The 17140-nt window shown below is 42.0% G+C and overlaps 1 protein-coding gene and 1 long non-coding RNA gene across 2 annotated transcripts; both read left to right on the forward strand.

Annotated features, from left to right (window-relative positions):
• The first annotated feature begins 1792 nt into the window (after positions 1-1792).
• LOC134087750 (uncharacterized protein C2orf73 homolog) lies at positions 1793-13704 on the forward strand. The gene is made up of 5 exons (XM_062541459.1): positions 1793-1889; positions 2108-2330; positions 3163-3316; positions 4131-4237; positions 12900-13704. Exons 1-5 carry the CDS (start codon positions 1831-1833, stop codon positions 13167-13169), a joined length of 813 nt encoding a protein of 270 aa, XP_062397443.1. The 5' UTR covers positions 1793-1830; the 3' UTR covers positions 13170-13704.
• On the forward strand, positions 7400-9485 carry LOC134087989 (uncharacterized). Its single transcript, XR_009939875.1, has 3 exons — positions 7400-7507; positions 8014-8100; positions 9245-9485. It is a non-coding gene; the product is annotated as an uncharacterized LOC134087989 (long non-coding RNA).
• Positions 13705-17140: the final 3436 nt, after the last annotated feature.

The following is a 17140-nucleotide window of genomic DNA, read 5'->3' on the forward strand; positions in this document are numbered from 1 at the left end:
ATATATGTTATATTTACTAAAGAATCAATTAATTTACTATTTGTTTCAATGCATATAAGTGTATATAATTCCATTTTGATTTTATATACAGTATTTGTATATAGAAATTGGAGTTCTACCACTGCATTTACAATAGTTATCCGTGATAACAAACAAAAACAAAAATCTGTATCAAAATCAGCATTTTTAGACAATATATTTTACTAGCGGTATATACTCTTACTTTCCTCTGGACTCTAGTTTAGAATGAATTCAGTCTGAAGTGGTGGCTGCGATGCAGAGTGACGCTCCACGTGAGGTGAGCTCACCCACACTCCTGACACACCTGTCTGTGACTGGGGATATGGAGGAGCAGACTGATGGGAGAAGTGCCCTTACATCTTACACAATAACCATATCTCAGATGGGCAGTCAAACATATTGATGGAACATTCCAAACAGCTGGTTTAGTTGGATATTCCACTTCCAAAACAGTTGATTGAGCAGTAGAACACAGTAGAGCATTTTTTTCTTATAAATGTATTAAAAAATTATAATATATACCGATAATTACCTAAATGCCAAGGTACATACTGTACATGGTACATGTAGCTACCACATTAAATGGAGTAAGTGCTCTCTACGACCTGTGTGCTTGCTTATTGATGTGCATGTCACCACTACAAACTATTATTGGACCTTGAAAAAAAAAAGGAAAAAGAACCTGCCAGCAGATACTGTGCCACAAGTGAACGTCCATCTGCATCACAAAGAGGGGAGATAAGTGAGTTTTCCCAAAACAATCTGGTATCATAATGGGAACACAACACCCCATTGTCATGTGCCCGTGATCTGTTGGGCATCACCCGACCTTAATCCGGAGCAGATGTCAAAGTACCATATGCCAGGGCCAGTAGGCTATAGATGGCAAAGTGCCATATGCCAGGGCCGGTATAGATGGCGGAGAGATGTGGTTGCAGCCACACAGTGTCTGTGGCAAGCATTACATGGGTCTTTATTTTTCATTTCCCAAATAGCTCGGCCTCAGTAGAAGCTCTTCCGATGACGCGCAGTCAACGGAAACCAGAGGTCAGACATTCAGAGCCATCCCAGAAAAAAAAAAAATAATCATCTCTGGCTTCTGAATGATCTCGCGGAACAGACATTACATTGAAAATGAAGGAAAATGATGCAATGTCAGTTTAAATTCTGTCACAGAATGCATGTCCAATGTGTAATTGTGCTGTTGCTGTTGCCATGACACTTTTCATTGTGTGTGTGTGTGTGTGTGTGTGTGTGTGCGTGCGTGCGTGCGTGCGTGCGTGCGTGCGTGCGTGCGTGTGTGTGTGTGTGTGTGTGTGTGTGTGTCATTATTGCCCTGATGTCCCGTAATTGAGTTACGCGTTAGTCCAGGAGAAAATGGCCCAGGAGATCAAAGGAGACAGATGTGGCTGGCGAGAGGAGAAGACGGCAGAGCAGCCGGAGCACGGCTGGGAAGTGTCAGTGTTCGTGCCTTAAACCAGTGTTATGAAAATTAAGTTTCAAGTTTTAAGTAAGGCAAAAGTATTAATTCATCATCTTATTTACTTAGTGGACTTGATTTAAAACATGTAGAGATTAAAGGCCTCTTTTTTATTTTCACCAAACCCAGCGCTGTTGTTATGAATGCGCACAAGCTGTTCTTGACAAACGGATGTGAATTCATTCAAGCAGTGGGTGAAGTTGTGACGAAATTGGAATGAAGTGTTTGTCAACTGATGTTGCATGGCAACATGTCAATAGAGACCTAGACAAAAGTTTCACGAATGCAAAACTACAGTAGGCGACTTCACTTTGATCCCTGCTGCAGCCATGCACCAAGGCGCGGAGATATGTTTACCCCGCAAAAAGAAGGTGCATAACGGCTTCCAGTGAGTATAATCATAGATGCGTCATGGAAATTGAGCTCAATCATTAGGTTAATGCGATTAATGATATCTCAGATATCCGGTCATTTTCAAAACTATATCCTAGGCCAATCTGTTGGATATCTGGCCAGTTCGTTTGTTCAATTACTTAGACCAACGATTGCGTAAGTGGTGCTTAAGCAGCAGGATGGCAGAGAACAAATGTTTTCCGTCTGTTGCAGCCCCAACACTTTCAGGATATTCGACGAGAACGTACCCGACAGAATTCCACCTGATAAGGTTTACCATGACCACAAATATGCCACACGATCGGCTGAAGAGAGCCAGCTTCTTCAGACGCACAATACACCGCAGCCATACAATGCCAAGTTCATCCGAACCAACGTCAGATTCCTGAACGCACCTGTTGTTCACATGGAGACGGACAACGCAAAGGACGAACAGGTGTTTTCAGTGTTCGCTAGCACGCTAGCATGTCGACAGACAGACAGACAGACAGACAGATAGATACAGTAGATAGATGGATGGATAACATAAGCAGAGAGGATTGGAGTGGAAGTACAAATAGAAGCCAAATCATGAATCTTTGGCATGAGCCTTCTTACAATCCCAACACAGGAAAAGGTTGTAAAATGCAAATAAAAATAGAATGGGGTCATCTACAAGTCGTATAAATTCATATTTCGCTGCAAAATAACAAAGATAACATATCAAAAACCAGTTGCTTTAGTGTTTTGAAAATTAAACAGTCTGGGGTCTTTATAGTCACGTTTTTCATCCATGATTCCAGGTCTGGATTTCAGACAGGCCATTTTAGCACCTGGACTCTTACTCAAACTATGTGCAGAGTTCATGTTAGGAAGCATTTTTTATTGTTTCATCATCAAGTTCACACAGACTGATGACTAGCTTCTGAGACTCCTTTTCTGTGATGCTCTATTGATCTATACTCAACCATGATGCCAGTTAGCCTAATCAGTTGTGACATTTGTCATTACATGCTTTTCCAGCATTTTGTTGACCCTGTCCCAACTTTTTTTTAAAAAACTTTGCAAAGTTGCTGGTGTCAAATTCAAAATTAGCATATTTTTTTTTTCAAAAGAATCAAATGTGTAATCTTCAGCATTTGATGTTGTCTGTGTCCATTTTGAGATAATGCAAGTTGCCACATTCTATTTCTATTTGCATTTTTGGGGGGGGTTGTATATCACATCTTTATATTTCTTATATAATTTATCCAGTATACGTTGTAGGCTAATATGTTTATAATTATTAGTTTAAATGGTGGGCCACTGTGAGTGTGGACGGTGAAAGGCCCAAGGCCCTGTACAGTGTGGACACCACCCAGAGGACCGACTACCAGGCCACCACACCTTCCCCGGTCACTCGGGCCAACGATGAACGAGGCAGAGCCTTTGCCTCCGCCATTAGTAAGCCTCTCCCTTTCTCTCTTAGAATTCTCCCTGTCCCTCTCTTTTTTCTCTCTTTTATCGCTCTCCCTCTCTCATCACTCTCTCCCTCTCTCTCTCTCTGTTTCTCTCTTTTCACTCTCCCTGTCTCTCTCTTATCACTCTCCCTCTCTCTCTTTCTCTCTATTTCTCTCTCTCCCTCTCTCTCTTTCTCTCTCTTATCTCTCTCCCTCTCTCTCTCTTATCTCTCTCCCTCTCTCTCTTTCTCTCTCTCCCTCTCTCTCTCTTTCTCTCTCTTTTCACTCTCCCTGTCTCTCTCTCCCTCTCTCCCCCTCTCTCTATTTCTCTCTCTCTCTCCCTCTCTCTCTCTCTCTCTATTTCTCTCTCTTATCTCTCTCCCTCTCTCTATTTCTCTCTCTCTCTCTCTTTCTCTATTGGCTCTCCCTCTGTTCCCCACTCTGGCTGTGAATGTGTCATGGAATGTGTCTAGTCCGTATGTCTGTATGGAAATACTGTTTCCCCGCCCACACTAGTCTGTGTCTTTGTGCTTGTGTGTGTGTGTGTGTGTGTATGTGTGTGTGTGTGTGTGTGTGTGTGTGTGTGTGTGAGAGAGAGAGAGAGAGATATTTAAATTATAAATAACTGCATTATCCTCCATCAGTATCTCTCACACAGCTTTTAGTCCCCAGAAGCACATTAAGAGCTTCTAATGTAAAGTTAATGTATATTCAGCAGTAGTGCTTGAGTAGTTGTATGTAGTGTAACAACAAAACATGGAGGGATCGGTGCAGTGGTTTGATAGCACAGTGTGTTTCCTGTGTGTGTCTCTCTCTAGTCCCAACACTGGAACCGCTGGGGCAACCCAAGACCTTACTGGAGCACATGTCATTCACTCACCAGTACGACTCCAGAAAGCTGCACAACCAGCCGTACCAAGGAGGGGTAAGAGAGACAGCCATCATGTTACTACACAGATCCAAGCACACAGATATACTCGTAGGGAGGTAGGGAGGTAGGGTCCTACCAGACAGATGGATGGATGGATGGATGGATGGATGGATGGATGGATGGATGGATGGATGGATGGATGGGTGGATGGATGGATGGATGGATGGATGGATGGGTGGATGGATGGATGGATGTGGTTATGTAGATACACACATGCATACACACAAGCGCATATAGTTCGCTACTACACACGACACACGACACACGACACACGACACACACACAAGTACAAATTCAAGCAGGCATTCATGCCATATGTGCATATAATATACATGTCATGCATATAGTCAATGTAACACAGAAGCACTGCCCTTCCTCATGACTGGACCACCATAAGAATGCTGCAGCGTGGCCTCTTGTTGTGTTGTGGAACTGGACAGGCCTCGTTCCATCCTGCTTGATTTCTGATTTCCATGACTCTGTGTTTCCTGCTTCTTTCCTCTCCCACCCCTGGCCTGCCTGCCTGCCTGCCTGCCCACCCTCACTCTTTCCACATCCTCCCGTCCCATACACACTCTCTGGCCTTGGTGTGTGTGTGTGTGTGTGTGTGTGTTTTTATGTGTGTGTGTGTGTGTGTGTGTGTGTGTTTATGTGTGTGTGTGTGTGTGTGTATGTGTGTGTGTGCCCGTGCGTGCGTGTCATATCAGCATCCTATCAGAGCCGGATACGTATTATTAGCTATTGAGTTCATAATTTTCCGTCGTTAATTATCGCTCAAGTATGCACAGTAATTATCCAGTTATCCCCTCAATGCGGATACCATTAACTCTGTCCCCAGGTAAAAAAGTAGTATACTTAAGTGTATTAGCAATATGGTTAAAGTTCATGAAGTAGAAAACAAGTATGCTTCTTAGTTTTTGTGCTTTATTCAAAGTGTATTTAATGTATACTTTGTAAAGTATACTTAAAAATATGTGTAATTAAGTTAAACTTCTGAGTCCAAAAAGAAAGTATACTAATTTCACAGTAATCAAATTCTCTTTTGATTGCACTTTGTGAAAGTGTACTTTGTTGTTAGTGTATTTTAAATTTGATAGAAGTACCATTGTTTTAAGTGTATTAAATTTGACATACTTTGAGTGGCAATTTAGTGTACTTATGGAAAGTATCATTTCTGCAAATAAACTGTTAGCATACTTTTTTAAAGTGTACTATCATCTCACTTTATTAGAAGTGTTACTTCTGTACACTTTGCATAGTACACTCTAAAATAACTGCATTTTTAGTGGTATATCGGAATACTTTCACAAAATATGTTATATTATAAAAAAAATATAGTGATAATTTAATGCACTTATTTGTAATACAGAGTTAGTATAATTTTTGAAAGTGTACATTTGATTTCAACTAATTGGTGGTAATGTATCAATTTACTGTAGTCTACTAATGGAAAGTGTTTTTACATTGTTAGGCTGATTTCTGAAAGAGTAATGTGATTAAATGTTGCAGTGTGGACGAAGTAAGTTTATTTTGTACAAATAATATTTTTTTCATTTGGCTCCACATCTTGGTGAGGTAATACATAAGTCTACACTATCACCACCATGTATTAATAAACACTTGATTGACAGAAAAGTCACTTTAAGAACAGTAGCCTAATTATTTTTACAGATATTGTATTTACATGTCAATTCAGTATCAGAATCTCAGTACTCACTATCAAAAAAATTAAATCTCACTATTGCTCATCTTAATGAATCCTTTTTCGTAGGATTTACACAATAAAATTAGGTTTCTAGGTGAAATAAAGTCAGTTATGCGAAATGCATTCGTGTTTGGAGGAAATATGTCACTCTATGGTCGCCGTAGAAGCATTATTTCAGGATATCTGGCTGTAGCAGGTCTGCCTCTTCTCCTGACTCGTGGATTGTAAGGTATGTATTTGCTATTCACACAGTGTTCTTATTTTGAGTTCGGGGTAATTTTAGGGAGTTTAGCATGACAACAAAGCTGGGAAACATGATACAATGCTAACGTTAGCCTGAGATGATTAGCTGCTAGCTACTTAGCCGCCCACATGAGATCTGCTGAATCTCATGTGGGCGGCTAAGTAGCTAGCAGCTAATCATCTCAGGCTAACGTTAGAATTGTATCATGTTTCCCAGTTTCACTCCCTGCCGAAAATAGGGGTGGTTATGCCTTGATGGGATTGTTTCATAAAACACAATTGAATGTTCATGGATGTGACCAGGTCAGGACGACTTCATGTGTTTACTGTTTCATGTTAGCAGTTAACGGCTAACATAAGATAGCCGCTAGCCCCGCACAAACCCAGCCTATGTTTATGTGTTAGGCTTAGAATACTAATAGTTAGATTATTATCTGAAAAGTTTAATGTTTAAACGTAGGTGCAGGCCAGTCTGTGTTACCAAATTGTCCTTGTGTGTCATGAACAATTTGCATTGTTACAGACACTAAAGTTCGTCCAGAAACATTTGAATTATTTAAATGTTTGTGTAGTAAACTACACCATCTTGCCTAGTCTCTCTGTAACGTTAATCACGTGCAGACTATCTTTGAAGGACAAGTTACACAAACATTAGACTTGCCATTATTTTTGTATGATGTGATCAGCATTATTGTAGGCTACTGGCTCTCATTCGACCTCTATATTAAACGAGTAAAGCAAGTAAGTTTTTCATGATCATGGTAGAGGCTGCCTACTCTAAATGTTTGAGTGATTTGTTAATCACAAACAAGCCTCAATGTAATCAAATGTTTTCTTCCCAACTTTTAATTCAAATTCTAAAAGGTTTCAGTAATCTGATATTATTATAGTTTTACATGTTGTAAATTTGTTGAGTTTGATATACTTTCTCCACAGACGTGGCAGTGCAGAGTGCATGACATCAGCGTCATTGAGGTCTCTCTTACAGGAGCATTACAGGTTAGCTCATGGTTACTTTTGCGGTAGACACCCATACCTATGTGCATATTCTCATTGTCCCTGTTTATTATAAGCATGGGATGCTCTTCATAGTCACTGAAGCAAATATCATACTTAGATCAATGTTTTCTGTATGCTAATTGTAATTCTTTCTACAAATGCTGGGTTGTTTTGTACATTCTTTCTGTCTCAAGATTTGCAGAATTTCACACGCATTGTGCAACTGAAGTCCAAGTTCCAGGCTGTCTGCTGAGTGCCATAGGAAGGGAGGAGAAACAGGACATAAGATTAAGGAGATCATGGCTGCCATTGATCGGGTTAGTGAGAAGTTGTTTTGTGCCTCCCACTTTGAAAACCAATATTAGGCCATGAGCTACAGGGCCGTAACATGCACCTGTCAACGAAACATTTTTGACCATGCTGACATGACGAATTTGAATGTTAACATTTACATTTTTGGGATGCACTACCTGTTTCTACCCCATGAATAGATTTGCATTGAAGATCAATGTGTTCCAAAAAATCTCTCAATACATTGGAAATGCATTATATGAACCTCTACATGTGATTAAACATACATTGTCACATGCCCCACCTCTCTCTAAGTCATGAGCGTTACATACATCTTATAATGCATTTCCAATGTATTGAGAGTCTTTTGAAACTCCTCTATCCATGGAGCAGTAAACAGGCATTGCATCCCAATACCCAAATCTCCAAGTTAACATTGGGGGATTGCACAGTAAAGGCATAGTAAACATTAAGATGCTTAATTTGTAAGTGTAAGTAAAGTAGTGTTCTGTTATATTTCCCTGTTTTGCAGAATCCTATCATTGGCTCGTTGAGAGTTTGCCACCTGCAAGCACTTGTTGTGTACTTGAAGGCCCTGAGAAACTCAAAGGAATACCTGGTAAGTGTAAATTAATATCCCAAAAAACAGTGTAACTTCGGTGAAAATGGACCTCAGACTCTCTTTCTGCATGAAAATGCATCAAAGAAGTCGTGGAGACGGACAGTATTTTTCATTGATGAAGCACTACAGAGCTTGCATCGGCGTACACTATATTGCCAAAAGTATAGTGATGTCAATAGACATCCCATTCTTAATTCATAGAGTTTAATATGATGTTGGTCCACCCTTTGCAGCTATAGCATTTTTGACCATTCATCCAGAAGCGCATTTGTGAGGTTGTACATTGATGTTGGATGAGGAGGCTCTCAGTCTCTGCTCTAATTCATTCCAAAGGTGTTCTATTGGGTTGAGGTCAGGACTGTGCAGGCCAGTCAACACTAAACTCTGTCATCCATGTCTTTGCGGACCTAGCGTTGTGCACTGGTGCACAGTCATGTTGGAACAGAAAGGGGCAATTCCCAAAACTGTTCCCACAAAGTTTGGAGCATGGAATTGTCCAAAATCTCTTACTGTTCCAACATGACTGTGCATCAGTGTGCAAAGCAAGGTCCATAAAGACGTGAATGATATAGTTTGGTGTGTATGAACTTGACTAGCCTGCACACAGTCCTGACCTCAACCGTGACGTACGAAATTAAAATAGCTCCTCATCATCACATACCCTTCACCATACCTAGAGATTGGCATGGTGGGTTTTTTTCAGTTATTAGCTGGTTTTAGGCTAACTGGAAAAAAAACATCATACCAGTCTCTAGGTATGGTGAAGGGTATGTGATGTGGGGCTATTTTAATTCCAAAGGCTGAGGATACTTTATCAGGATGCCTAGTATACTGGATCCATGAAATAAGTGGATTTTAAAGATAGAAATCTTCCTGCCTCTATGGGAATTTAACATATGGGTGCAAATACTTAGGACCCCTGTATTTTAAGGAAGAACATTTATTTATTTACTATACATTTCATTCACAAAGACAATTGGTGTCCTTAAAGGTTGGATATTTCCTAATTTTTTAGTCAACTTTAGCATGGGTTCAAATACTTATCCTCGCTGTATATGTTCTATTCTCTGACACAATGTGATACTTATTCTTTGTATCATAATGTGATACTGACCCTTTTTATATTGCATCCTTGTTTTAGAGCTGCCAGGACTGGTGTCATCACTGAAAGCGGTCATAAACAACATGGCAGATTCATCTATTTCCTCCAGCCAAAGCGACTCACCATGCACTAGCAGTGACACTTGCAGTGAAGACATGGTATTATGACTGAAGGACCTTGAACCGATCCCTCATTAGCATTGTGCAGGCCCTCCATGATTTTGTGATCTTGCACGTTCATCAATTCATGCAAATTCAGGGACTTTGCTAGCCTGGCTAACGCCTACCACTTCTCAAATGAGACGTGGTCTGGCAACCAGACGTTCATTTTCTCGTATTTGAAAAAATGCCCAGATCCGTTCATTGGGCGCCACGGATGTCTATCAAATGCGCATAGCTCACCCAACTCGTTCGTATGCAACGCTAAGGGCTGCCGTAAATCCTTTGGCGTCGAATGTAGACGCAAGAAGGCAACGGAAACTTCTCGGATGTTCTGTGATTGGTTCGCCAACATCAGGCGAACATTTGGGCGTTAGTTTCCAGACTGGCTTAGCAGCGGGATTGAAATCACCGCGCAAGGCAGTATGGGAAAACCCAGGCTAGGACTTTGCTGCATTTGCGTGTTGTAATATTCAATAAATGTGAATGGTGATGTGTAGTTATGTTCCTGTTATTGTGTTAGTAGCATTATATATCCTTTGCTTGAATTATGTATTTTTGTAATTTTATTGTAATAAAATGAGATTTGTAATCTATTGTAATGCACTTGAAATTAATTGTAATGTAATACACTAACAGTATAATATCGACATTTATGCCAAAGTATAACAATATGAGAATTAAAGTACAGATAAAATATACTTCAAAGACAGTTCTTTTCTACAATAAAATATAATAATATTGCACTGAAAGTATGTGTCTATGATGTTTAGCTTGTAATTGAACTTCACTTGAAATATGTTATCATTGTCATAGTGGGACACTTTAAATGCACTAAATATAGTACGGAAGTGCATTTGTAGATCACTTGAAATATTGAAGAGGCATACTAAATTAACATACTTTATAGTAATAATTAGTATGATAACAGTATGTACAAAATGTACTTAAACTCAACTGTAAGTTGAGCTCCAATTATTTTTTAAGTGTATTTCTATTAGAATGGTCATACAATGTAATTGTACTGTAAGTATGCTTAATTGCTCATTTTAATTAGTGTACTTCAGTGCACTTGAAGTTTGAAAATAGTTGTTCCAATTTAGCATACCCTATACACTTGAAGTATAGTTAAGTTTGTATTACGATGAACTTAATACATACTTTAATATACTTAAATATACTTGGATTTGACGAAAAAAGTACACACTGTACTTATTACACTCTGAAAAAGTATATTTTCAATAGTTTTTTTTTTTACCTGGGTCAACACTAGCTAGTGTCTGGTAAACATCAAGCTGATTAAACATCCGATGATGATCCTGTGATTAGTTATATCAGCAAATCAATAATCACTTAACCTGTAACCTAATAACGAGGAATAATGAAATGTCTATTATTCCTCGTCAAGAAGTTACAGGTGACATCGTCAGAAAAGCTGCTTATTACCGTGTCCTACAGCGTACAGTAGTTCAGTATAAAGCACCGTGGCTGTTATTACTACTACCCTTATCATGAGTGTCCCTTCTACCTATTAAAACAGCAAATTAATTAGATGCTTTTTTAATTTTATTTTTTATTATTTCTGAGATATGCCATATTTTTATTCTATTTCAATGTATTTTGACTATTTCTGCAACGTGCTTTATTTCTAATCTACTTCAATGCAATTGTACTAGTTCTGTGATGTCTTGGAGTGCTTTGTCATCTTGTTTAGTATCTAATATCTGCATTCTAAAATCTACCCACTCTGGCATCAGAAGACTGCGTGTTTCCCCCCTATCACATCTCAGCGTTTGCGTCAGGGGGATTGTGCTCGGAGTGCAGTGCATGCTGCCATCCAGACGGTGTGGGCTGTGTGTGTGTGTGTGTGTGTGCGTGTGTGTGTGTGTGTGAGTCTCACTCGGGGACGGCAACAAAAGAGGGTCTTTTTTTCCCCCTGCCGCGCCGCCGCGGTTGATAAGGCGACGTCCTGCTGAGGACGCCCGGCAACCAATCCCCGCATGTACCGACTGAAGGGTTGCCATGACGCAGCGTCTGTTGCTTGTCGTCGTCTCCGTGCACCTCGCACAGACAACGCAAGAGGAACACACACACGTACAGGCGCAGACATACTGATCAATGTTGTCATTCACACAAACACGCAAGCTCATAAATGTTGTCACACACACACACACACACACACACACACACACACACACACACACACACACACACATTGCGTACAAGCACAAACATACTCATTAATGTTATACACACACAGACACACACATACAAGCGCACAAGCGCAAACATAGTCATAAGTGTTGTCACACACACACACACACACACACACACACACACACACACACACACCCACACACACAACCATGCATGTATGTTCTCTTTGAAACACACACACACACACACACACACACACAGACACACACACACACACACACACAACCAACACATAGGCCCAATCCACAAAATATCCACATCCACATAAACAGCTGTGCTTGCTCTAAGTACCCACCTAGACACATCTGCGTAGATAGACATCACTCTCAAACTCTTCACTACCATGCAACCATTCACACACTCCACACAACTACATACTGTACACGTGTGTACGAAACATTCTGTACACACTCCACACAACTACATACTGTACACATGTGTACGAAACATCCAACCAATCACACACTCCACACAACTACATACTGTACACATGTGTACGAAACATCCAACCAATCACACACTCCACACAACTACATACTGTACACATGTGTACGAAACATGCAACCAATCACACACTCCACACAACCACATACTGTACACATGTGTACGAAACGTCCATGACATCCCTATCTTAACTATGCAGTAGTAATCTACACCCACTCCAACTCAGGCATGGGTGTGAGTAGTATACTGTTAGGCCTCTCTCTCTCTCTCAGTCCCAATGGACGCTCGAGCGGTGAGATCAACTCACAGCTGCACACCAACGCCCACTGTACTGGCCCCTCTCTCATCTGGACACTCCTACACTCCTCTCTTTTTTTGCCTTTTCTTCTGCACCCCTCTTTTATTTTCTTTTTTTTCATTCTTTGTTCTCTCCGTGCCTCCGTTCCTTTCCAGAGCTTCATTTTTATTAGAAATGGCTTAGCTTAGCTTAGCTTAGCTTAGCTTAGCTTTCCTTTCATTACCTCCGCCAAGGAGGTTATGCTTTCATCGGGTTTGTTTGTTTGTTTGTTTGTTTGTTTGTTTGTCTGCCTGTTTGTTTGTCTGTTCGCGAGATAACTCATAAAAGTTACGGATGGATTTCGATGACATTTTCAGGAAAGGTCTGAAATGACCCAAGGAAGAAACGATTGATCGCCTTGATCCAGAAGGCAGTTATGTTTGTTTTCGCTTGGCGGAGGTCTGCGCTCTCTGAGGGCTTTTTCTAGTTGTGATTGGGTCTGTAAAATAATTAGTCTTATCCCGACTTCCTTTGCCTCGATCTCACCTCATCCCCCCTCTCGTTGTCTGTCGTGTTGTCTTCTTTTTTGTTTCTCCAGCGACACGGAACCTTCGTCTGGACCGAGCTGACCAGACCGCAGGGCCAGGTACCACCGTCCAGCGCCCCGTGTGCCAAACCGGGCCCTGAAGACACCAACGTCAAAGATCCGTCCGGCCAGCACCTCTCCCCCTCTTCCTCCTCCTCCACCTCCACCTCTTCATCTTCATCAGCCCAGCTCAACTCGGAGGGTGGAGGCCGGTGCGTGGGGACGGGGCGGGGGGGTCACGGAGGGCCCCGGGCCCCTGAGGGTGGAGCTCGCTCGGGCTGAGACTGGGCGAGAGAGAAGAAGCCAGCTGTAGGAGGACAGGCTACTGCACGTACACGCATACACACACACACACGCACACACGCACACACGCACACACACAGACACACAAACACACACACACACACAGACGCACACATACACACACACACGCAGACGCACACATACACACACAGATGCACGCACACGCACACGCACACGCACACGCACACGCACACGCACACGCACACACACACACACATGCACATACACAGATACACATGCGCTGCACAAAGTTGAGTTGAGAGACATGTACCCCACACACACACACACACAGACACACAGACACACACACATACACACACACACAGACACACACATACACACACACACACACACACACACATGCAGCTATCACACCTCTCCACCCGCACTACATTGCATCATGCCTGCTCTGCTGCTCCTGTCACAGTCAGGTTTTACTGTAACAACAGCGCACATCCTCGTATCTCATCTCAGCACCTGAAGGGCTCTCTGGAATAAACCAGCCTCAAATCTGTTTCTGCTCCTCAATCTGTTTATTTGAGTTGGCCCATGGGGGGACTCCACTAAAACCTTGGGGTGGTGATAGAAGACTCCAGGCCCCAAACGAGCGACTAACAGGGGAGCTACACCAGGCGCGTAACCGAAGCGTTCCGTTCGCGTGGCGTAACAATCCATTTAAGGAGACTGGTCATTTTTTCTCGAATGTACGCGCCACTGTCGCATCTGGTGTAGCTACTTCAATTGATTATAGTGATTATAAATGGTTGCAGCATATGCTTCGCAAACGGACCGCTTCAGTTACGCGCCTGGTGTAGCTCCCCTGTAAGTCATTTCCGTACAATTTCACTGGACTTAGGGTGTTTCCTCTCTCCAGCAGTCAGAGCCTACATTCATCATTATATGTATAACCACGTTGAGCCCAAGAAGGGTCGCTATTATGTCTAGCTACTTTGAGCCCAAGAGGGTCAAACACATCAAAGGGACATATGTGTAATTCCACCCAAAAAAAAGTAGAGATTTGTAATAACAATTGTATTAAACAGAAAGGCCACCCAAAATCAGCAATAGGGAAGTTCACCAATAAAACCGTAGAGGTAAATAGACACAAACAAAGTCATTCGTATGGAGTTTCACGGGAGAGCCCTCTCCAGCAGCTTGACCCCTACATTATTCCCCAAGTGAGGGCTCTACTTTGCTGATTGGTCAATATTTACTTCCTGTCCAGATCGTGCTGGGCATCACAAGCTCTCTCTCGGAGAACCATTAACTTAAGCACTCGTCTCTGGCAGCCCTCAAAAGAGGTGCCAAACCAGGACAGAACACAGTCGTGTCTTGACAACTATGTCTCAGCGTTGACTGATCACCTGTCTTACTGACATGGGCACGAGGTTATCTACAGCCGATAAATGTGCGATGATATTTGTTGATCAGAAATCGTGTTCTATGAATATGAAAAAAAAACACGCATATATAGCGTGTGACAGCGTTGACTGATCATCTGTCTCACAGTCATTGTGTATTAGCCGCATTGTGTGTAAGCCGCAGGACAGTGTTTTATGCAAGTTAAAAGAAACAAACTATGAAAAAAAAAATATTGAAAGATGTTGAATTTTCTGAAAAATGCCTAGCCAAAAAGTCCCGTAGTTGAAGAATTACCCATTAATGCCATATTAACTGGCCCCATGTATTAACCTCATAGCTGAAGAAATTTTGCCAAATCAATGTATAATGGGTATACATGGTTATCTAGATCCGATCAATGTGTGCTGTTATTTGTTGATCAGAAATCATGTTATGTGAATATGAAAGAAAAACTCATATAGCCATACCATGTAAATAACAATACACAGCATGCTTTGGCTGTCTGGCCTCAATGAGTAACTTTTACATACTTTAAATACTTAAATATATACTTTTGTCTGTTTCGATCTTCCCATTGCATAAACATTTATGCATGAAGATAAACACTTTGCTTTGTGTAGCAAATGCCATTATTGTAAAGACACCATTACAGACACAAAAACACCTAAATGAACACACAAACTACACTCAAAAGCCTACAATGAATCTGCATTATCCCCAGCCGTGTGTGTGTGTCACAATGTTAAACCACATTTGACATGCACATAGAAAGGTCTTTTCGCTCAACACATTTCCCCCTACCCTAACAGCACTCTGTGACCCACAGCAATGAGGCCGGAGTTCCCTTTCACGCTGTAACCGCACATGAAGATAATGAAGTGTGACCAATTAGTAAACAGAGCGCACAGAGACTGTGAAAAAAACACCCTCAGCGCATCAAAAGCAACTCCCTCCATAATTGGGGGGTGTGTGTTATTGTCTTTGACCAGGCCAGGCGGGGCTGGGCTGGGCTGGGCTAGGCTGGGGCAGGGCGTTCACTGTAACCAGCCCTGCCCAGCAGGAAGTCCATTTGCCCCCCCTGTGTGTTGCCGCAATGCATTATATATAAGCTGCCATGCAGTATTTATGGTCAACGCTCCATGCCAGTCAGCTGTTTATGGCCTGGCCGTCTCTGTGCCAACTAGGGAGGGGGGGGGGGGGGGTGTATCTTAAATTGATGGGTCAGGTCGACCACCTTTTTTTAATGGAGTAGGGGGCGGGGAGATGTTTGATTCTTTAAAGGTGTTGTCTTATGTACCCATCCTTTCATGTGTCATACATTCAATGGCTGCCTGCTTCACTGACTATGATCATTATGGTCTGTGCTTGCGATTGTATTATTAAAAACTATTGTACGTGAAAGTCTCTCAATTCATTCAATTGAATTAGGATACACTACTTGAACTCAACTGTTTAAGAGAGTTAGTTCTTAGAAGTGGATCCAAACAATGTCTAAATCTTCACATTGCAGCCCAAGTCGGTTTCAGACTGACTTCAGTTTTCGAAAATACACAGTGATATTTCATGTTCCCCTTTAGAGCATGGGCCTAGCCACTGCGTAAAAACTGTTATGGTATCAAAAATATATATTTATTTATTTACTTATCCCCAAAACATACAGAACTACCATGCGCCTCGTTGTCGACACTGTGCACTAAAATGCATAACAATACTGCACATTAATTATGAGCCCTGTAGTCTACTATCTACATAGTTTTGCGTCGTCTGTTCTCGCATCTATGGGAAGGGTGCAGCAGTTCTGGTCTGAGGGTCGGTCGACTCGACTATCTCCGCCCATTTGAATCAGTGCAGTGGCGGAGAGGGTGTCGACGGAGGGAACAGAAAGGCAGTGCGGATTCCACTAGTCACTCCCAGTGCTGCCTTGGCCAGCCTCTCGTGTGCCCGTCGCGGACTCCTAAACGCGGTGAAGTTCATTGCTTATTCTTTGATCGGTAAGTGGAATCAGATGTTATGTTTTTTTCCTCTCGGATTAGTGTTTTTATGTCCGAAAACGCTTTGTTATTTGCAAGCGAATGGGGTTTTGAGTATCGCCGGAACACGATAAATGGTTCATCCATAGACACCGCGGCCGTTGCGTCCTAACTACAGTCGTGTGTGTGGTGATGGAGACGCGTAGGTAGCAGAAATTGAGGAGACAACTCCTATTCTGCGTCAGTGCAGCCCTTGGAAGCGAGATAGTCTATCTTCCAAAGGCAGACAAATGCGCTTTTTTACACAGCGAAGGGGTGTTTGGTTTCTTGTTAGAATTGTGTGTTTTGAAGACCACTACCTTGGTAGCTCACAACATTTTCATGTGGAGAAACCCCGGTTGTTTTGATTTGTTTGAGGTGCATCTACGGGCAGTAGAAGCAGCGGTAGCTAATATAACGGTGTAACGGTACAGTGGAATTGATGGAAACAGGCGTGGCCGTGCCGCTCTCCTCGCCTCTGCTGCTGGCGGTTGAGTTGTGGTATTCAGAGGGCAAATCTATGGGCTGCCAGTCTGCCTTATAAACTGTTACGTGGAACTGAAACAGCAAGAGTATATG

The sequence above is a fragment of the Sardina pilchardus genome, chromosome 1 (genome assembly GCF_963854185.1).
Source record: "Sardina pilchardus chromosome 1, fSarPil1.1, whole genome shotgun sequence".
NCBI classification, from domain to species: domain Eukaryota; kingdom Metazoa; phylum Chordata; class Actinopteri; order Clupeiformes; family Clupeidae; genus Sardina; species Sardina pilchardus.

Bases quoted from the DNA above. Each gene is read 5' to 3' on its own strand.
- LOC134087750 (XM_062541459.1), top strand. From the start codon at position 1,831: ATGCACCAAGGCGCGGAGATATGTTTACCCCGCAAAAAGAAGGTGCAT. The intron at 1,890-2,107 runs GTGAGTATAATC...CGTCTGTTGCAG, and splicing joins AAGGTGCATAACGGCTTCCA to CCCCAACACTTTCAGGATAT. The intron at 3,317-4,130 runs GTAAGCCTCTCC...GTCTCTCTCTAG, and splicing joins AGCCTTTGCCTCCGCCATTA to TCCCAACACTGGAACCGCTG.